Source organism: Bactrocera tryoni, chromosome 2 (assembly GCF_016617805.1).
Source record: "Bactrocera tryoni isolate S06 chromosome 2, CSIRO_BtryS06_freeze2, whole genome shotgun sequence".
NCBI lineage: Eukaryota > Metazoa > Arthropoda > Insecta > Diptera > Tephritidae > Bactrocera > Bactrocera tryoni.
Window position 1 is genome coordinate 29632281 of NC_052500.1, and position 22530 is coordinate 29654810.

At 36.7% G+C, this 22530-nt stretch overlaps 2 protein-coding genes across 2 annotated transcripts; one reads left to right on the forward strand and one right to left on the reverse strand.

Moving 5' to 3' along the window:
- Positions 1-43: 43 nt before the first annotated feature.
- Positions 44-2402, forward strand: LOC120769239 (integrator complex subunit 14). The gene is made up of 4 exons (XM_040096138.1): positions 44-265; positions 336-672; positions 741-931; positions 984-2402. Exons 1-4 carry the CDS (start codon positions 241-243, stop codon positions 2261-2263), a joined length of 1833 nt encoding a protein of 610 aa, XP_039952072.1. The 5' UTR covers positions 44-240; the 3' UTR covers positions 2264-2402.
- A 1-nt stretch (position 2403) lies between these two features.
- LOC120767744 lies at positions 2404-20993 on the reverse strand. The gene is made up of 17 exons (XM_040093955.1): positions 20966-20993; positions 19724-20906; positions 19226-19656; positions 18731-18922; positions 18521-18660; positions 17274-18033; positions 16162-16311; positions 15979-16094; positions 13215-13222; positions 11805-12968; positions 9033-9490; positions 8793-8978; positions 6971-7110; positions 5979-6468; positions 3483-3746; positions 3262-3411; positions 2404-2551 (listed from the first exon to the last, which is right to left on the reverse strand). Exons 1-17 carry the CDS (start codon positions 20978-20980, stop codon positions 2426-2428), a joined length of 5973 nt encoding a protein of 1990 aa, XP_039949889.1. The 5' UTR covers positions 20981-20993; the 3' UTR covers positions 2404-2425.
- Between the last annotated feature and the right edge of the window lie 1537 nt (positions 20994-22530).

Below are 22530 nucleotides of genomic sequence, written 5' to 3' on the forward strand. Positions count from 1 at the left end.
GTTCTTTCTGACAGTTAGCAGCAACTAGCAGTTATGAAACAAACCTAAAATTTGTACACAAAATACAACTGTATATTAATGAACATAGTTGTTTAAATATAGTGAAACAAATTATTTACCCAAAGACATTTCCTTACTTGAAACCAATATATACACGTACATATATAAGTTACTCCTGGAATTCAAAGTCTTACTGGGTAAATATCAAAGTAGCAGTTAAACACAACTAAAATTGATAAGATGCCCACTATTATTGCTTTAGATGGTAAGTAAATAAATTTCGTATAAGTAAGATTTAATGAAAAGAGCAATAATTATTAATATTTCTTCAACAGTGTCATTGTCTATGCAACGTCAAATACCAGGCCGGAGTGAAGAAAATGCACTTACTTACCATCAGTTAGCCGTCAAGGGTATATCACAATTGCTAGAACATTTATCTGCCACATCGAAGTTGGAATATGTTTCACTAGTTGTATACTCCACAACATCCGAGGTAAAGGTAGATTTTACGCGTGATTATGACATTATTCGACAAGCTCTAAAGAAAATAGAACCTGGTGACAAACTTTGCCTCATAAGTATGTTGAAAAATGTTGCGAGTATATTGTCGACCAATTGGGGCTTTCAAAACTATTCTCAAGTTGTAGTGTTCACGGACTGTGGCTTAGGGTAAGTATTAAAATAGTTTCAAAATATTTAAGATAAGAAAATTAAGAGTCTGTGTATAAAATTTACAGGTTTGGAAGTACTGCACTCAAGGGATTTTTCCACAGTTATGTCGACAAAGAAAATGATCCTCAGTTCGATTGGATAACTCAACTGAAGGCAGTTAAGTTAAATTTTGTGTGCATGGGAGTTCAAAGTGATTATTACTTCACGCGTTCTTTGCCAATATATCAGCAGCTTATCGATTTCACCGGTCTTAAAGGTAATTTTATAAGATAATTTAAGATTTATTTAAAACTTAACTTTTGCCGTAGGCCAACTTTATATGCCGAAAGCTGTAAAAGAGACTATAGAGGGTTCGGAAAATATAAATGATAACAATAAGCCCTCAGGAAATGCCAACGTCAACACATCTACGCCCACAACGGGAACACATTCAAGCCATAAGAGTGAGCTTGGTCGCACTGCTATGTTCGATTTAATTGAAAGAGTTTGTGAGGCCAACTTTAAGCCTTATGAAGTTACGCTTAAAGCTGGTGGTTATTTCCGGTTGGAGTGTCCGGTCGTAATATGGCCCCGACCTCTGCCATATAAAACGGAGAATGGAGTGAAAACCGAATTAAAAATTTCGCAGAAAATAGAGATATGTGGGTTTTTGTCCCTTTCCGAAATTGGTTCACCCGTTTCCTTAAGCCGACATTTAATTATTCCTAAAGTGGATAGAGAAAAGCCAGCACGTCGTTCGTCTGAAAAATCAAGTTCCTCAAAATCTTCATCGAGTGGAAGCGCTGGTGCCACTGTTAAACCAACATTAGACGTAAACCAACCAAACTATGAGTATGAAAAATTAGAGCAAGAAATACGAGAATTCTATACGAAAGACATTAAAGAAGGCGATGAAAGCAGCGAAGATACTGAAACCAACGTTAATAAAACTGGCAGCGCTGCATCAGCAACCGCAGCTGAAAAAGAATCGATGTGCGTTTTGCTCCATGGCGCTTTGAAAGTTGAAAATCTAGCTGCATTGGTATTATTAAATGATAATTGGTATGGCTTTATCTATTCCTATGCGGATAGTAAGAAAAAGTCGAATTTAATGTTGAACATTTTACCACCCGGTAATAATGTTATTCCCTGGTTGGGGGACCTGCAGTTATTGGGATTTGCTGAAGACTTATTGCCAGGCGAAACAAACGCATTTCCAGTGAAGGCCGAAAAGCGTTCATATTCTCAAAGTTGTGTGGTGTGGATAAAACAAGTAAGTTTGCAGTCTGACGTGCAAAAAGTACTGCGACATGCAAAGAAAATGCCAGAGAAGACGCAGCACTTCTATAAGGAATTAAACCGCATACGACGCGCTGCACTATCCATTGGCTTTGTTGATCTGCTCGAAGCGATGGCGACACTCTTTGAAAAAGAGATTTCTCAACTTTCAGTGAGTACAAATCCGGAGTGCATGTTGCAATTGAAACATGCAGTAAATGAGTTGAGAACTGAAGAAAGTCTAGATATAAAAACGTCTATTACACCATACCACAAATTTGTGCCCACGGGTGGTGGCAACGATAGTGCATCTTCAGGTTTTATGTATTAAGCAACTAAAATACGAGCATTTCATGGCAAATGTCTTTTTATAATGCTAGTATAAGTTTATACATACATATGTACACTATGCATCTAAAATATATTATATACATTAAATATATAAGATGTACAATTCCTCAAACAGTGAATTTAAAGCATGTATTTATATTTTTCAAGGATTTTTATAGCAATTGTTATTGACTGCTGCATCAGGAGCATCAACAATTAATGTTACTTCATTCAAATCAATTTTTTTCAATTCACTATAAATTTCTTCACTTATCACATTATTCGGGTTCTAAAAATACCAAACAAAAGAAGTAAGGTAGCGAAGTTCGGGTGTAGCCGAACATATTATACTCTCGCAATTGGCGAACATTAGAGACGTAGGCATATTTTCAGATATTTGCCAAATGTTATTTTTACTCGAGAAAATGTTTCGACGGAATTTTTGTTATTGGATAATTCATTTGGTTTGGTATATGTGGAATTGAAAAGTTATGGACCGATTTCGACAGTTTTAGACGTGCGATGTATGTAACGCCTTACAAGCACAGTTTGTGCAAAGTTTTTTTTCGAAAACGCTTTATATTTATAATGTAGCAGAAAGAACTCTAAGGAATTTAAAATTGTAGTATATGGGCAGACAAAGATTTGTATCTTAATGTGGAACTTAGTTATGTCATTTCATATGTTTTCGATTAATTGCGTTTTTTGGCGTGGCAAAGTTCCGATGCCGCCTTTTGGCAACACCAACGTTCTCATGATCCCAAGACACATGTGTACAAAGTTTCGTCAATATATCGCATTTTTTACTCAAGTTATCGATTGCACAGACAGGCGGACGGACGGACAGACAGTCACCCAGAATCACACTCGTCACTCTAATCGTTTATATATTCATAACCCTATATACATATGTATATCTCCATTATTCGAGGTGATACAAACAACCGTTATGCGAAAGTATAAAAATTGGAAAAAAATTGTTGTAAAATTGCTACTCACGATTTTGGCGTATTTCCAGGATTCAAGAGCCTTAAATGTGTTATTCATTTTGAGATTAGTCAAAGCCAAGTAGCCCCAAACATCTGGTAAATGTATGCCAAAATTTGTACAAGACGAAAACTTTTCTTCCGCCGCTTGATATTTTCCCAACTATATTTTGAATTGTTAGTTGGTGAATTAGTGTTTTCTGAAAACAATCCCAAATCCATTAAGCTACTTACGCGATAATAGGCCCTTCCAAGGTCGTAAAGCGCCTTCACGCGGCAACTGCTGATTCTCGTGCATTGCCCATATGCACTGATTGCTTTCTCATATTTGCCCCGTTCAAGTAAATTGTTGGCATAACGCAAAATGCTCATTTGGAAAACTCCGACATCATCCAGGTTTTCAGTGTTATGCAAAATTACAGCATAACAGTTCTTTGCAGCAGATTTATCGCCAAGATAATAATGCAAATGTCCATTAATATGTGATTGGAAAATTGTCTGAAAACCAAAAATAACAGATTAAGTGTGCAACAGTTGTTAGAACTTCTTTAGATTTGTCAATTTAACTTTGTTGCTGTGTTCGATTTTTATATTCTTTTCATTTGGCAATGTCAATATAGGTATCAAAGGAATGTATATCCCCGTAACGAGGGGCTTCGACAGGGTTCTTCTATTCGGTGTGATACAACTAAAATACTAAATTTAACGTATTTTAATACAAATCTTTATTCTTCCTTCAGAAACCTTCGAATAGGTACCTGCGCCAATACAAGCATACAAACGCTTCTAATCCAATTTTTAATTTATTATAAGTATCGGCTGGAATGGCCGTCATTGCCTTCAGCGAATTTTAGTTCTTTCGATTTCGGCTGAAAAGACTTACCTGCGTCTGCGATTCAGGGGCAATGCGCACTTGCCCAACCGCAGCTCGTTGAATCTAGTGATCAAACATGCAGCGAAACATACCATGCTGCTCATGGCAGCAGAAGGTTTTGACAAAAGGAAGATAATGTCGTCTTAACAAATGAAGGCCTTAGGCGAAGACACACCATGGACCCTTTTTTTCAAGGGACGACGTTGCGAAGAGGGTAAACTTTACAAAGAAATTTAAAGCTACTCTCGGCTGTAAGGCGGATTCCCCGGTCGACCTACTACTAAGGGGTCGCATTACACTGCTCGAAGTCGCCCGAAGGCATTGGTGTGGGCGTATCGGGACCGCATACCAAACTATCCATACCAGTGGGACGTTTTCCGAGCATCTTTCAAGCAGAGTCTTTACTATATATAAGACAGTGTGCAGAAACAAATCTCCATCGTAACTATCGCAACTAGCGTATCGTTATACTCAGCGATAGTTAAGCGGCACTAAAAGCGATCTCAGCATATGAGGTCAAATCGCGCTTAATGCAGGAGGGTATAGGAAAGCTGAACCGCCTGTCAGTTTGCAACCGGATACACCTGATCAGGGTGCCGGGACATAAAACGGTAGCCGACAATGAGCTGGCCGAAGAACTAGCCCGCTCTACGACAGCTTCTAGGATGATGACTTCAGAACTATGCATTGCGGTGGTGCCCCACATCATAAAGGAGTTGCTCCGCACAGAGGTGAGAGAGGGAGAGAGAACGGCACTGCCAGCAGGCAGCCAATCTGCTATTGGGAGGTTACAACCGTTCCGTCGCGCTCTATATGGGGCACTGCAGGCTCAGGAAACACTTGTCCAACATGATCATAGCCCTTTGAGCACACTATCAGTTTTGCGACATGGAACAGGAATCTCCAGAACAACTTATTCTAGATTGCCCAGCAATTTGTAGAAGCAGACTCAAGGGCCTAGGTTCCATCTACGTGGACAGGGATCACATTACATAAGTCGCGACCAGCAAGCTCCTGGATTATTTAGATTCTAGATTGCCCAGCAATTTGTAGAAGCAGAGTCAAGGCCTTAGGTCCCATCTACGTCGACAGGGATTACATTATCTAAGTCGCAACCAGCAAGCTCCTGGAATTATTCAGAGTGCTGGATCTTTGAGACCATACGTGATATACGAGAGGGCACAATAGACCATAGATAGCAGTGCAAAACTTCAATTATTTTTTATCTATCTATCTAATGATGCCATTGATGAATGCTGGGTACTCAGATACGTTGTAAAGCATTTCTTTTGCGACCTCTACTCGTCATCAACATCGTTTTCTGTAATAGTTTAATTCTCAAAACATTAATCAAAATGTGTTGAGCCCAACCACAAAAGATATTGAGATCTTCTGCTATTACTCTTTTGTCCAATAGACGTTTTCAAGTACAGTTTCTTTAACTTTTGTTATCGTCTTTAACAAAAGTTGATGGACGACTGGCATGAGGCAAGTTTCCGATCACTTCACGACCTCCAACGAATATTTTGATCTACTGAAATGCTTATGTCCGGGATAAAGTCGACTCACATGCACTAACTGAGATATGGAATTACACATGAACATGAAAAAGGTGGTACCACTCTAGGAAAAAAATGCTTATCGATTTTGTTTGCGCACGCAGTTCAAATGAACCAATCCGTGTCAAATTTGATTAGACATTACTCATTATTTTTACTCATAGTATCAATCCCTTCTATCAACCCGATTTTTCTTCATATACATATTTACATAACCATACATCTATCTCGATCTACCGTTAGACGAACAAATCTAATATATTCTGTACGTATCTAAAGTTCTCTCTTTCCTCTTACCGTTTGGAGTCCTTGAAATGTTCGCATCGAATATGTGTCCGTTATTTCTCGAAGTAGAATTTGTAAAGTGATCGTAACGAAATACTTCTCCGCTTCGGTACATTCAATTAAAATTTGCCCAAAAATTATTTGTACAAACTTATACAATCCCAGATCCAAGAATTCTTGGACGGTTTTGTAAAATTCCGTTGTCCTTTTAGATGTAAACTCAAGACTTTGGTTGCAATAAAGATCCCAAAGGCTTAACGGCAGCTGAGTATTTCTGGTAAACTCTTTTTTCAAATTCTCAAATTTCCAGCGAGTATAACTCATGCCTGGCACATAGCCACATTCGCTGTATATACAGTATAAGAGAATCCACGTTGAAGATTCCTTGGGAAATCGGCTTGAGTAGGTCTCCAACGCACGAAGTAAATATTGAAGAGCTTCGTTATAGGTAGTTTCAGTCAACAAGGTTTCTACGTAGGAAATGTAAATATCAAAAAGACCACTGCAAATCAACAGGAAGTAAAGACAAACGTTAAAAGCTGCGAATAACTAAAACAATAACTATGTATGTATAGTAAATATTTAATATGTTTGTATTAGATGAATACTTGTGCGGTCATCAATCGAATGTATGGGACGCAACGTTAACGACCGTAGAAAACACCTCAAAAGATATTTTTGCTATTTTGGAATACACATGTTATGAACCAATAATCCCAATGAAACCGTTGTTTTTGTAGTAGTGGAGAGCATAGGGCTAATATGTAATATAAAAGCCTCAATCTTCAACAATTAATTCATTGTTTTATCAGTTGAAGTTTCATGAATTTTAAGAGCAAGGAAATTTCATTGTATAATGGATAAGCTAGGTTCAAGAAACTCCAATGAACAAATTGTTGTAGAATTTTTGGTAACTACATAGTGTAAGACTTCTTCTAAATATTTGTGAACACACAGTTGTTGAGCTTTTGGAATCAATCAGCTGCAAAAGTATATCTACTCACTCATGATAATCTCCAAAGGTGAATCTTTGCTCCAGCGGTTTTCGAAGATGTTCCCTAGCTTCCTCAAAATTCTGCTTCTCCATGTTGTACAAGAATTTGTAGCCTTCTACATGAAACTCAGCGGTTTCCAGTTTTTCCAGCTGCAATTGAATACATACATCCAAATAAGCAATGATAGACACCATGACAAGCTTACAAAATTAAAAATACCAAAAGCGATTGATTTTCTATTATATCAAATACAATTTAAGGAGCACACTCAACTACATCAGTTTGTCTTGAATTTGCTGCGGAAATTACTTGAAAACAAAAGATTTGCATTTCGAAGTTTTCCTACTTTTTTAAGGAAAAAATACAGAAACTTCAAATTTAATAGGGAATGTTCATTATCATTCGGAAGAACATTCTTAGGCATTTATTTTTTGGAGATTATCTCTTTTAATTGTTGGCCGCGGCTACGTCTCAGATGATCCATCCGTTAAGTCCAATTTTCGATGACGCGTTCAAGTATTTCGACTGGTAACTGGCGAATGACACGAGTGTTGTTTTGCTCCAAGACCTGAATCGAAGCGATTGTCCGCAGATACTTTAGACTTTACAAATCCCTACAGGGAAAAGTCTAACGGTGTGATATAACATTATCTGCTCACCGAAGTGTTTTCTCAATAAATCCATTGATAGATGCGATGTGTGAGAAGTGGCGTCGTCTTATTGAAACCAAATGTCGCCGAGATCACGAGCTTTAATTTCAGGCATCAAATATCATAACTGACATCATGAGACCATAACGGTCGCCATTGACGGTTACGTTCTCATTGGCATTGCTTTTTTTTTTGGATGATTGAATGGCAGCTCTTGAATCTCTTCAGGTAGCTCTTCGTCCGAAATGAGGTAATTTTGCTTATTTATATATCCATTGAGCCAGATGTGGGTATTATCGCTGAACAAAATTTGTTTCTAAAACGTCGGATTTTCTTGGGACTTTTCAAGAGCGGCTTCAGTTTTTGTACAAGTAGTATTTTGTACGCTTCCAATTTAAGATCTGGAGTTAAAATGCGCCAAGTCGTTACATACGTCAGTACGAGTTACTGCGAATCGACTCTCCATGGTTTTCGCTCTCAGCAACGACTGCTATATTTTCTTCACTGTGTGCTGACCGTGGACTATTCGGTCGATTATTATCCAATAATGAATGCTGGGTCTCAAGATGGGGTATTTGTAAACATTGTTCAGGCGTAAGTTTTTCCATGATGAACGCCAAACAATACTGAACAAAAATAACATGACAGCTTGGAACGATTCATGCGTGATCTGCCAAAAAAGTGCCTATTAAAAAAATACATCTAATTGGATCACCCAGATATTTGGCGAATTATAGTCACGAAATTTGGCATGTAATATATTTCAGGGCAACTATGCAATATCCGAAGAAATAATTTAGGTCGGATCTCTGCAGTATATAGCTGTCATACAAGCTGACCATTTTTAAATCAAGTTCTTGCAAGGAATATTTTGTATTTGTGAAAGGTATTATAGCTTCTATACAACCGAAGGGACCGTTTTTTCTTTTTTTTTTTTTTTTAAGTTTCCGAAAGTCGCCTTCTTTAGGCTGCCACACTAAATGTACCCCTTAATCGATTAATCGATTATAGAAATCATACCTGATGTGTGTGCATATCGAGAAAACAATAATTTTTTAAAGAGTCAAATAATACTTCATACTACTAGTCAAAAACTACTGATCTTTCGATAATGTACTTAATAACTGTATATAGTAGTGGAGCAAATAGTGAAAAAACTTAGATATGGCTTTTTGTCTGACCTTTGTTTTGTATATATTCGCCAAATTTTCCGCACCAACTTCATTCAACACTTTTATTATGCTCATGTATAACGCTATGTTTTGGATATGGAGACCGGCCTCGAGAGGGGTTTTGGGTTTTTGAGTTTTTTGCAAAATTTCAAAACATCTTTTTTCCAAATTTTTGTAGACGAACGTCATCAGATTCTAAAAATAAAGATAATATCTTCTTGGCGTAAATAAACGTTTAAGATAGCCTACCGCGAATTCTGTACTATTCTTGGTTGGCACACGAATATTGAAATCGCAAGCAATCAATTTCATAATTTTTTGAGTTAACTCATTCTTTTGACAACATAGGAATCCCTTTGAATCTTCGATTTGTTGTATCTCCTTTCTTATTATGTAATCAATAAGGGTGTATATTTGCGCATCAAAATGTTTGTAGTTCTCTTCGCAAATGTCCACTTTGCCTTTTTCTGGAATTATTTCTGCCGCAGAAGTTTTAGGTGCGCAAGTTTTCATTTCCTCAGGTGTTAAGTGCTTTCTAAAAATATCGCGTGTCATTTGGCATTCCGTTATGGGCTGCAATATGCAGATATTTACGATCCCAAATGTGATTTTGCCCTCCTCATGGTAGGGATTTATAGGGGTTTCGTCGTTGGAAAAGGTCGTCACTTCGACAGGTTTCAAATGTACGGCAAAACGACAGGAGTTCACTATTAGGAATACATACACATTAATGTATTTTGGTATATTAAAACGAAGAAATATTAATATTTTACTCTAAAATATGATGCTTCGTCGGAACTGAAAAAGTGTGTGTGACAAATTCAAATTACATTGTACTTTCGTTCAAAGGAAATGTTTAGGTATTCTTTCTAAAACCACCTACACCAAAAGCCGAAGTAGGTTTTTTACTTTTATTTACCCTATAGTGAAAATATTATTCATATCAAATTCCATTAAGTGGTGTTCTCGGAATCTACGCACTAGTAATATGTGTTTATGATGAGAAGTATCATTTTTTTCCCATTTTAAATGAAATGTCCTTCGAAATCGACCATTTTTTTGTGGCGTTTCACACATGGACTCTTTCGGCGCCCAAACTGTTTTTTGTTGGAAGAAAAGACGAAAAGACTTGGCACTCGTGCTTGGGTGGCACTCTTTGACTACTTTCAGGTAAGGACACTTTTTGTCGGTCAAACCGGTTTGTTGTAGGTGATAGAACGACGAGGAAAGACGAATTCCTTTTTCCTCCTTTTCTTCCATTTTGAAATTCTTCCCATTCTTACAATTGCACTCGAATTCAACTTTATATTTACAATAAGTTTGGAAATTTTAATTTTATTATCTACTTTTTGTATGTAAAATATGCTAATACGCTTAATAAAAGGTGGTCCATTTCGAGGTTCCCTACTTTTTTAAAGAAAAAACACAAAAACTGCAAATTTAATTGGGAATGTTTATTACCAATCGAAAGAACATTCATTGGCATTTATTCTTTGGAGATTAACTCTTTCAAATGCTGGCCGCGGTTACGTTTCAGATGGTTTATCCGTTGAGTCCAATTTTCGAACCGGCATTGTCCGCATAGAGTTTAGACTTTACATATCTCGACAAAAAAGGCCTACCGTTGTGATACTACACGATCTTGGTGACCAACCGACCGGCCTAAAATGTGAAATTATCTGCTTACTGAAGTGTTCTGTCAATAAACCCATTGACTGATGCGATGTGTGGGAAGTGACGCTATCTTGTTGAAACCAAATTTCGCCGATATCACGAGCTTCAATTTCAGTCATCAAATAGTCGGTTATCATGGCGCGATAACGGTCGCCATTAAAGGTCATGTTCACACCGGCATCATTTTTGAAGAATTCACATTGCTCTTTGTCCCAATTGCGGCAATTTTGCTTGTTTACATATCCACAGATATGAGCCTCATTGCGGAACAAAATTTGGCTCGAAAACGTCGGAGCGAAGCGATGTCGCTTGGGAGGTCGAACGGTCTCAGTTCTTGCATATGCTGTATTTTCTACGCTTTTAATTTAAGATTTCGACGTAAAATACCTCAAGTGCTTCCATACGTCAGACCGAGTTACTGCGAACGGCGCCGACTCGACTCTCCGCGATCTTTCTGTATATTCTCAGCTACGGCTGCTTTATTTTCTTCACTGCGTGCTGGACGTGGTCTTTACGGTCGAATATTATCCAAAAATCAATGTTGGGACTCAAGATGGGTGATGCTGTTGTGAATAGGCCAATTATACTGACCATAAGTTGAGCGAAGCGCGCGAAACACGTTCTTTACAGAACATGAATTTTCGTAAGTTGATTAATTTGTAAATGTTTTTCAGGCGTAAGCCTTTCTACGATGAAATGCCAAGCAATACTCAACAAAAATAACACAACAGCTTGACAGGACTTATGCGTGATCTTTCAAAAAAAAGTTATTGAAAAAAGGACATCTACTTGGATCACCCGTTATACAAGTAATACAAATATTTTAAAAAAGGAAAAGGAAGAAGCCGTAAACAAAGCGTAGAAGAATATGAGAGTGAGATATGAAAGGAATACAGAAAAAGGGGTCGACTAATGCGATAAAAGAATCAGGGTGTGAACACGGTCGGATACATAGCAAGCATTTAGGCTAGATTTGACTGTGACAAGGAATATTTAAATTTAAATTTTCCCGTTACGTTCTTTGCGTTTCATGTTTTATTAGTGATCTAACACGGTGATTTATGTCTCGGTTCACCTAATTTTTGGCATGACTTCAATCTGACCGTTTCAATTGCTAATATCAAACCTATTTGATTCAGTCAACTCTCAAAGTCAGATGGGTAATTTAGGCTCTAAATTTCAGGTGAGAGCAGTGTTAGTATTTCTTTATCTATATTCCTCAGGAATAAATTTTAAAAGTAATAAAGGTACCAACCAAGGTAGCAGGGAATTGAAAGTTTAAAATTATTATAAGTGTTCCGAAGTTTTCTACATATTTCCTAGTTGTAAATTAAATACTCTACTCACCATCTGGATATAGAAATATTGATAGGTCTATACTGCCCCTTAAGAGAATAGAGTCTGGTTTAGCGCGGTCATACACCTCAATTATAAGTTCCTGTTCGTCGTAAGCAATCACTGCTTCCAGTATATTATTTAAAACTTCATCCAAGATGTAGCGACGTAGCAAATTACAAATTAATGCTTCTTCTTTAGACATAGATATACTGTCAAAATTGAAATCTACACCCTCTGTACACAATAAGTCACTGAATAATTTATAAAGAGATATACTACAATCCGTTGATTGACCCAAGTTGTGTGATGCATCCATAGAAATACTGGCCCAGCGATATGTGGTATCTTGGTCAATGATTAGACCTCTGTCCAAATAATTAAAGGTACATATTTTTGTCGTTTCGAATTCGTTCATTTCATTCGGAAATTTGGAACGAAATGATAGGCTTACACCCAAGCTCTGGGCCATATCCATGATGTCAGCGCTCGCATTATATATGGATTCGATTGTTACGAAGACCATATTATTAAAATCTTCATATCTCATTAATGGCAGTAGAGAATACACATGCCAGACGGTTTTACAAGTTCCCATTTCCAAATCAATATGCTCAAATGATGTTGGGTACAATAAAATTTCGGTACTAACTACTGTGCGCTTATTTGTGAAAAAATGTATCAAATCAATTTGGCCCTGGGCAATTGTTTTTTCGGTAGCGTCATTTTCCTCTTCTGAAACTACCGTTAAAATAATAGCGACCGGCTCGTCACTAAACGCATTAGCTACATCCATATTGTATTGTTCGATCGGTATGGCGAAGGCGCTTAATCTAGAGTTTTCATCCAACTCCTTTTCGTCGGCATAATTTGTATTATTGTGGCGCAAACTAATGAAGAATCTTTTATTATCAGCATACGGAACATTTATGATGTCTTGAAGTTGTAAATACATAAACACTTTAGGAGATCCCGTCTTTTCAATACTCGACTCCGGCACAATTTCTTGTTCCAATATTGGGCTCGATTCCACTGACTGATATGGTGTTTTTGATTTACCTTTTTTCGGTGTGCGTTTCTTTAAGACTTCCTGATATCGCAACAGCTCCTTGTCGCTAAGGATACTAACCATTTTAATTCTATATTGTGAACTTGATGCCATTTTGCCTGTTTTCCCTTACTATAATGGTTTACTTAATAAAAAAAAATATATTTTACCGAATTAATGTTCGGTATTTGCTATTCTGTATATATTTTTTCCTTTTAATATTTCAATCATAGCGTACTTCATGTTTGCTTTGTTTTGTAAAGGGTGTTTCCGTATATCTAAAAATAAAGCGCTTAATCTCACGCCGAAGCTGTAAGCTTCCCATTTCGTATTGGCTTTTGTGACCGCCTCGAACTGTTTGTTTAGTTCCTCACCATCAATACTGTGAAATGGACCAACCGAGGTAGATATAGAATAGAAAATAGAAATAGGAACAAGAAAAAATCACACAGAGCCAAACGAAGCGTTTTTGGATTTTTGCATTATCATCGTGTAAAGTCCATGAATTGACCTTCCACAAATCCGGCCGTTTTCGACGGATGTTCTCACACAAGCGCCTCAATACGGCCATACAGAACTGCTTATTGACCGTCTGTATCCATCAAACTCATTGGAATGAACTCGTGAGAGATGTCGGGCTCTCTTACCATCTCACTAACACTTGTCTGACGATTTTCAAGCCCATATACTTCACTTTTTTAATTTTTTCATCAGTTGAAGAGGTCGAAGGTCTTCCTACCAACTTAGCAAAATACCTTTTTATACTCTTGCAACCAGTTGTTACAGAGTATTATAGTTTTGTTCACCTAACGGTTGTACGTATCACCTAAAACTAAGCGATTTATCTATGGTGTTATATATATCGTCACCTAAAATGCAAAATAACGTAACAACATTTTCGAAAATTTACAGTGGCATGAATGTAACACAAAATAAAATGGAAAAAGAGGGGAAAACAAATTTAATATTGGTTAAAACTGGTTCATATATTAGCGCAGAATCTGGAAATGTTGGACATATGTAATATTATGTATGCAATTTGAAGTAGTGATTCGTAATCAATAAGATACTCAATTCGAATTTTTTTGATGATACGTTATTTTGCATTTCAGGTGACGATATATATATGTATATAAATGATCAGAATGACGAGAAAAGTAGAAATCCGATTGACTGTCTGTGCGTACGTCCGTCCGTGCAAGCTTTAACTTGAGAAAACATTGAGATAAATTGATGGAACTTGGTATGTGGGTTCCTTAGTACAAAAAAAAAATCGTTGATGGGTGTAATCGGAACACTGCCACGCCCATTAATCGCCATTAACCGAAAACAAATAAAGGCCATAACTGGCCATTAAGAGTTGCGCGGTCTTTTTCGTGAAATCCCAAATCTTGGCACCCGACCCACCGATTTCGACAAAATTTAGTACGTGGCATTCCTCTTACATTCTTATGTCACATTGTGACAATGGACGAAATCGGACAACAACCACGCCTACTTCTCATATAGCACAATTTTAAATTCCCCTTGGTTCGTTCAGTTTGCAGTACACAAATCAAGAAGCAATTAATATAACGTTAGTGTTTGCCACCTTATGACCAAAAATTGTTTAAATCCAATAAAAACGGTTCAAACCCCTAGGCACCGAATATTTAGACCCCGGTACCTGTAGTTGACTTTTGATCGAAAATGTCAGTCAATGTGTGATATATATGTACATACATATAACTGAAATTAAGGGATAATCTTTTTCTTATAATGGTATGTCTGTATGTCAAAAATGGATAGAATCGGACCAATACTTCCCTTAGCCCCCACATACTTAATATAACAATTTTCGAACTTCTGGGGGCCTATTCTGTAACTCGATTCGAAAATCAATTTATTCGAATTCAGATTTTTTATATTCTGTATCTCGATTTTCGGATTTTCAAGCCAATTTTCGAATAAAATATTCGTTAGCTTTTGAGTTGTAGAAAGCAAAAACGAAAATTGTACGTATTTTTTCTGACACAGGGTGGTACAACTTTCGCATAATGATAAAGTAGATCCGAATTTCGAATAGAATACATTTTCGAATCGAGTTACAGAATAGGCCCCCTGGCTGACTTTGTATCGCATATACAAATGTATCAACCAATATGTGAGTTATCCCAATAAAAAAAGAGAGCGTGTTTTACTCATAAAAGTATATCTTTGTGCCAAAAATAGATAAATTTGAGCGAAAACTTGGCCTAGCCCCTATATAACACATATCAGAATTTTCGAACTTACGGCTGACTCTACTCTATATGATTGGTTTCACACCTTAAGTATTTCCCAGGCTTTGATTCTTGCAAGTTGCAAGAGTATAAAAGTTCGGTTGCACCTGAGGTTATTACTTCCTTACTTGGTCTTGAAATATCACTTACCTGGAGAGTTTTATTATAATTTCCGGGTGCACCTTTGTCAGAATATAGTATATCGCTTATTAAGTCATGGATGTAAGTACCAGTTGCAGCAACGTCTTGACAATTCTTGACTACGATTCTTAATTATAGCAAGAAACCTTCGCTAGCAGCAATCGCCGTTCAATATTGTAGTAATGAATATTTCTATTATAGAATAGTTTTTCATGTGGAAGATACATTTAAATAGCTCAGTTCCTTTGGGGTTACCCAGTCTAGATCCCCACCAAGGATGCTTAGTGTCATAGTCCCCTCCAGCAATAAATATTAAATATACCTTTTGTTAAAGACGAAATCAGCAAATCTTGTCGAAAGTACAAGTATTTAGATAGATTGTCCAATCATGAAAACTTACTGGCAATAAATTTACTAGACAACAGTATGGATGTTAGACGCTTAAAACGAACTCATATTTGGATCTTCCCTATAGATTTTAAGTAGTTTTAGGAAGTTTGAGCAAATAAAATAATTTAAGAATATATTGATTAGTCTCAATGGAGAACAATCAATCCTGTCATTATTAATGTATTTAAAAAATTTGCTGATTGTCAATTGATAGATTGCAAATAAATATATATTAAAAAAAAAATGTGGAAGATGATTTTTTTTATTTATATAAGGAATTATTAAACACAATAAATTACAAAATTAAAATGTAAATACATACAATATAATGAAAATCTTCTTTTACGACGTTAATGTCATGCATGGAATTACAGGAGGTTTATCAACATAAAGCACAACATCATAGATATCAACATTTCTTAAATCCTCTTGAAGGTCTCTGCTGAATTCAATATCGGGATACTAAAAGCAAATTAATCAGCTTTTATTTAGTTCGGAACATTATATTCTGTATAGTTAAGCTACTTACAATTTTGGCATATTTCCAAAACTCGAGGGCTTTGAAGTTTCTCTTCAACAAAAGATTAATCAACGCTAGATAACCCCACACATCCGGTATATGAACTTTAAAATTTGTACAAGTGGCCAATTCGCGTTCCGCATCTTCAAGCTTATTCATCTGGAAAACGGTTGTAAATATACCTATATACATATATCATACATATATATAATGTCTAGTAAAAGGAAACATTTTTTTTGCATTTAATTTTTTTAGTTTAGTTAGAATTAACCGCTTGAGGTTAAATATGCACGGTTGTGTTCGCTAATTTGTTGTCATTTTAAAGGTAAGTTAATAATATCACTTGTCGATTTTCATAACCTTCGCTTTACGCGTATTTTCCACCAATAAGATCTTTCGGTATATACCGGAACAGGTAGTAATAACTTGAAGCCAAGTCCAAACTATAAGTTGCATGCATAAGGATCTTCCAACCAAAGTCCCGTAGCTTCTGAAAAGCCACTATCGATGAGTGTGACCCGGAAATGTCCTGAAGTTACCCAATTAATCTTCTACTGGATTGCCCAAAGTTGCCCACTTCTGGACGATTGCGTACTTTACACGGTCCAGTTGTTGGCATAACAAGTCCGAATCAAGAGTTTTAGAGGAGTAGTTTATAATAGGCGATTATCTGCCAATCACACAAAAAGCGTTGCAAACTCTTCCTAACAGTCAAGCCTAGCTTCGATTCAACCACGACCATTTTTACTTGGCGATGTCGTAAGTGACCCACTTTTATTACCAGTAACCATCCTCGTCAGAAAGGGATCAATTTTGTTGCAATCAGCAGCGTTCCGTAGATGGAAATATGGTCAATGAGGTTTTTTGGCATTGACTTTATTTTCCCATCTAGACAACACGCCCATTTATGCTAGGCTTGGCTTTGAGCGTCCACTTTGCGGACATCCTAAGAGGTTTTTTAGTAGGTACTTACCACATACGTCGCGAGATACATATTACTAAAGTCATCGTTTGAAAAAAGAATGGATTTCTTTTTACTAGACCTAATATATGTATATACGCATATACAGAAAACATATACGTATATGTATATACATATATACATATATAATTTAACTTACTTTGAATAAAGCTTTGGCCAAATAAAATTTGGCAATAAGTTTGGTGTCATCGCTGTCGCATTTTTGAAATGCCTCCACGGCCTCTTGATAATTCCCTATCTTCAGCATATGGAAACCGTAACGTAGCAAGGCCAACAAATAATGTCTGCTTGATATTTCATGGTCATTTATTAAAAGTTTCCAGTAGTTTTGTATTGCATAATCGATAGCGCCGCGACTGTACTCCAGATGACCATTTATGTTTGTTATGAAATACTTTTCCAGTGGTTTGGTAACCGGAAACGTTTTTGGCTGATAATTGGTAAGGACTTCGTTCGAGAGTATCTTTAGTGTGGTGAGTGTAAGGTACCGTTCAAACGGTTGGCATGACATTTCCAATTCTTTGAAAACGAATACAGCGAATTTATATAATCCCAATCTGGTCAGGATTGTAAATACTTTAAGGAATAATGTTTCCTTAACCGTAATTGGCGCCTTTATTTCATATGGATTAATTAACATAAAACGAGACGGTGGCATTACAGGTAGTTTAGGTTCCACCTCTAATTCTATTTGTTCATATTTCCAGCGGGTGTAATTAGTTCCTGGCAAATAACTGCAATATTTGAAAATACAATGCAGCAAAACCCAGTAACAGAGGTCGTTTGGAAAGGCAATAACCTCTTCCCGAAGACTGACGATCAAATTTTCCATTGCTTGATTAAACGTCGTTTCATTTGCCAAAGTTTCCACATAATTTATATATAATTTAATCAGTTCTCTGTGATTTGAAACAAACATGCATAAAAATTTAAAATGATTTTCAATAGCCAAAAGTTCGTAAAGATATATTTTCAAATGAAAAATATTTCCATAAAAGCACTTTATTCTGATCTTTCAGACAGTATGCCAGCTACATGCTATAGCCGTCCAATATCGGGCGTTCCGACAAATGAGCACTTTTTTGGTGAGAAGAGGACTGGTGCGAAATTTCAGATCGATGTCTTAAAAGTTGAGGGACTTGTTCGTATATATACAGACGGACAGTGCAAAATGGACTTAGCTCGTCATGCTAATCTTTATGTATATTTTATAGGGTCTCTGACGTTTTCTTTTGGGTGCTAAAAACATCAGTGCAAAATTAATATACCCTGTTCAGGGAATAATTCTTCCATGAAAATGGTTTATCAACTGTTTGTTGAAGGTTCAGACAAAGTAGACGCAAGTTATAAAAAATATAGGTAGATATGCATTTACTTTGAACTTACGTAAAGTGGAGACCCAGTTCAAATTGTTTATTACTCGGGAGCGAATAATATTTCTTCGCGTTTTCAAAATCTAGTTTTTCCACAGCCATTACAAGTTTGAAGAAATTAAAAATAGTGTCTCCCGCAGCCAATTTTTCAGCCTATTGGAAATATGATAACAAAAATCAGTTAGGGTCATTAAGAAAATCTACACGCAAATACTCGTATTACCTTGTCACAAAGGATCTTAGCGAAATATTCTTCCCCAAGCACCGAAAAATACTGAGCAATCGAAAAGTAGTTAAGGATTCTATTGTCAATTTCAGTTTCAGGAAATGAAAATGTTGAAACATGATTTCTTAAATTTTGCAAAATATTATAAGTGGTTTGGACAGTTTCTTTGTACACAGTAGTCATGAGATTCTGAAAAACAAACAAATATAATATATTAATTGTATTCTACAAGTATATAAAATATTCTTAAATATATCCACAAATAGCAATTAATAAACGATACCAAATCTTTCCATAATTACACAAGGTAAGGCCCCCTGGCCTTACTTTAAACATATAGGTCAGATTTCGGGATATTTCCATAAAATCTAGCGAGCACATTTCGCTTATCATAATTGGCCAATATCTTTAACGCAGAAAGTAGTCTTCAACCCATAGAATTGTGCAAGTATGCATAGATGTTTTTGAGTCTAAAATCCAGATGAGACTTACATGGAACTCTATGGCATTCTCTGTTGGTTTTTTGATATTAAAATCGCTGGAGATAAGCTTGAAAATCTGATTCGTTAAATTTTCCTTGTGACAACATAATACCCCCTTAGCATCTTCCAGTTTCTTTATATCATTTTTCACGATATACAAAATTAATTTTTTTATTTCTTTTTCAAAAGCGTAATGAGCTTCCATTCGCGAGCTTATATTTTCATTGTACTTTGACAGAAACTTCGGAAGTTTTGTATCTTGCAAGGTGGTTAGTATAAACGATTCCGTCAGCGGTGTTGCGAAACATATGGAAATAATGGCAAAAGTAGGCTCCTCAAGCACTCGAATTGAACTAAACTTTGCGGACGAGGGCTTTATGGAATGTTTAACAGGTTTGTTGTCGGTAGAAGACAGCTCTACCGCGAACCTTTTGGAGCTAACTGCAATAAAAAAATATTTAAATGGCTAAAATTAAAAGTTAATGTTTAGAGTTTTGTTGTTACTCGCCTTCTGGATAGAGCAAGATTGATGGATCAATATGTCCTTTAACAATAATATCATCTGGGTTATCAATATGGTACATTTCAATTAGTATTTGTTGCTCATCGAACGCTAAAACATCCTCTAAAGTTCGAGCGAATTCTTCGGTGAGCACAAAACGGTGAGTTGCATTGCTGGATATTACGGAATTTCTGAAATCGACGTTCTTGACATGGATTTTTGAGTTTTCTTCATACACCAGATGACGAAATATATTGAAGGTATTTATGGAAAAATGGCAACAGATGCCGATGCAATCGAAGTTTTTAGGTTCAGCACTTCTCAAGTTTTCCCAACCTAGCAGCACATCAGTAGCCGTTACTAGTTGTTTGTTAAAGTGTTTGAAAGTACAAAACTTTACTTTTTCGTACTGATTGTTTTCATTTGGAATTTTCGATTCAAAATAGAAATCGGCAACCAAATAATCTACATTTTCCGACAGATTCGGTTTAACATTGAATATGGACTCAAATGAGACATGCACCATATTATGGAAAGTCATATCTTTTAGTAACGGCAACAGAGCGTACACCTCCCAAGCCGCAGTGCATGAAGAGAAGGACTCTTCCGAAATTGATATCTGATACAAAATGGTATAGAAAGTGGCAAGCTCACGCTTTTTGGTATAAAGCCTTAATAGGTCGATATGCCCCTGTGCAATTGGACGTAATTCCTCCTCATAGATTTCCGGTTCTTCGATTTCCTCTTCCACTTTTTCTTCTTCAATGTCAGCCTTTAATTCTATACTTTTCGGTGTTCGTCTTCGTTGTCTTTTATTTGCTTTAATACTCTCTTTTCGCTTTACTTTTTCATCTTCCAACGATCTCGTTCGCACGGACACCTCGTCAGGTGGCACACGAACCATTACACGATTGTAAAGGGTTAGTAATAATGGATTATCACTTAATATATTCGCATCTTCAATGTTATCTTGTTCAACCATTAGACTAAATGTGGGCTTATATTTATCAAATATCGACAAGTCTATAATATTATCCGTTGGATAAACATCCACTAATTTGGTAAGTGTATTCTTTGCTTGACTCAGATGTATTTCAAGTTTCCCATCCATAGTCGGCAGATTCTCTATCATCTTCAACTGTATGTAAAGAAATATGCGTTTTGGATGTGGCACAATTTCCAAGTTATTCTTCAAAAAATTTGAAAAATGTTTATATCATGAAATCTTTGCAAAAATTACAATTTTACCTCAGGCACTGACATTTTGCCGTTTTTCGGGAATATCAACTTCTTCTCTATCAAAAAAAAAATGTATGAAATTGAGAATTGCTGCAAGTGTTGACTGAAAGTAGATTTGTTCGATGAGAAGTAATAAGAACTGAGTAGATTGTACCAGTAAATAAGTATAAATATAAATTACCTCGCTACCGAAACAATCAATAGGAAATAGGACTGAGTCGATTTAATTTTTTTTTTTTGAATCAATGGTTACAATTCTTTAAAAACTTTCAAAATAGATTCTTTCTGCGTCCATGCAGTGCTGCCAGCGCGATTTTCAAGCATTGAAGGCGTCACGGAAGGCATTCTCCGGAATAGCATTGAGAGCCGAGGTGTATACTGCTTGGATCCGCTTTCATCGGCCTTTTCAGGCAAGGAAACAAAAAAGTCTAGGGGAGGGCCACATCTGGGCTGTAGGGCGGGTGCAGAAGCGTTGGGATGCCGGCCTTGGTTATGTAGCTGTTCACAAGAAAGGCGGTGAGAGCCGGGGCGTTGTCGTGGTGCAACTTCCAATCGGCTGCGATGTCTTGTCTGATCAGATTGACCCTTCGTTTGAGTATCTTGAGGACTTCCATCTTGGTTTGTCCAGTAGGAAGAAATTCATGGTTTTCACTTTGAAATGCTCATTCATCAGCGACCTCTTCTTTCTAAAGCAGTATCTGGGTAAGACTGCTTGATCATATCAAACGTCTCTGTCGCAGATTTACCGAGTTTCTTACAGAATTTAATCGCGTACCTCTGCTTTAACGAACGCTGCATTTTTGGCTTGCACCACTCACAGAAGCACGTCGCGCGAAAATATTTGTCCTGACTCTCCAGGTGCTCGTTCGTTAGCTAGAAACACCCTCTACCGAATTCAGTCGGTGAGCGCACGCTCCGAAGTACAGTCGCGGCGGAAGAAAATCAGCAATATTACTTTCCGATCAAACCCTGCAAAATATCTATTGATTACTTCCGCTTATTAAAAGAAGAATTTAAACATGTAGAGAAAGTAACGGTATTCAAAGGTAATACAAAACAGACAGATCACGCGTAAGTCGTGTCAAGTTGTCATGTCATTTTGGTTCAGTATTGTTTGACATTTCATCATGGAAAGATTTACGCCTGAACAGCGTTTACAAATTTTTCAACTTTATTACGAAAACTCACGATCTGGTAATCGACCCACTGAGCGTACCTTTCGCAACACCGTTACACTTCTTGAGACCCAGCATTGATTATTGGATAATATTCTACCGAAAAGACCACATCCAGCACGCAGTGAAGAAAATAAAGAAAATATAGCTGAGACTATTTGATGCCTGAAATTGAAGCTCATGATCTCGGCGATATTTCGTTTCAACAAGACGACGCCGCTGCCCACACATCGCTTCAATCAATGGATTTATTGAGAGAACATTTCGGTGGGCAGATAATTTTTTTTTCATTTGAAGGAAATAATCTTCAAAAAATAAATGCCAAAGAATGTTCTTTCGAATGCTAATAAACATCCCCTTTAAGTTTCTGTGCTTTTTCTTTAAAAAAAAAAATACCTC

Excerpts from the sequence above, each read along its gene's own strand:
- LOC120769239 (XM_040096138.1), top strand. The coding sequence starts at position 241 with ATGCCCACTATTATTGCTTTAGATG. Across the intron at positions 266-335 it reads CACTATTATTGCTTTAGATG|TGTCATTGTCTATGCAACGT; the intron begins GTAAGTAAATAA and ends TTTCTTCAACAG. Across the intron at positions 932-983 it reads CGATTTCACCGGTCTTAAAG|GCCAACTTTATATGCCGAAA; the intron begins GTAATTTTATAA and ends CTTTTGCCGTAG.
- LOC120767744 (XM_040093955.1), bottom strand. Across the intron at positions 9,491-11,804 it reads AATATTTCTATATCCAGATG|TGAACTCCTGTCGTTTTGCC; the intron begins GTGAGTAGAGTA and ends TATTCCTAATAG. Across the intron at positions 8,979-9,032 it reads AGAATAGTACAGAATTCGCG|AATCTGATGACGTTCGTCTA; the intron begins GTAGGCTATCTT and ends CTTTATTTTTAG.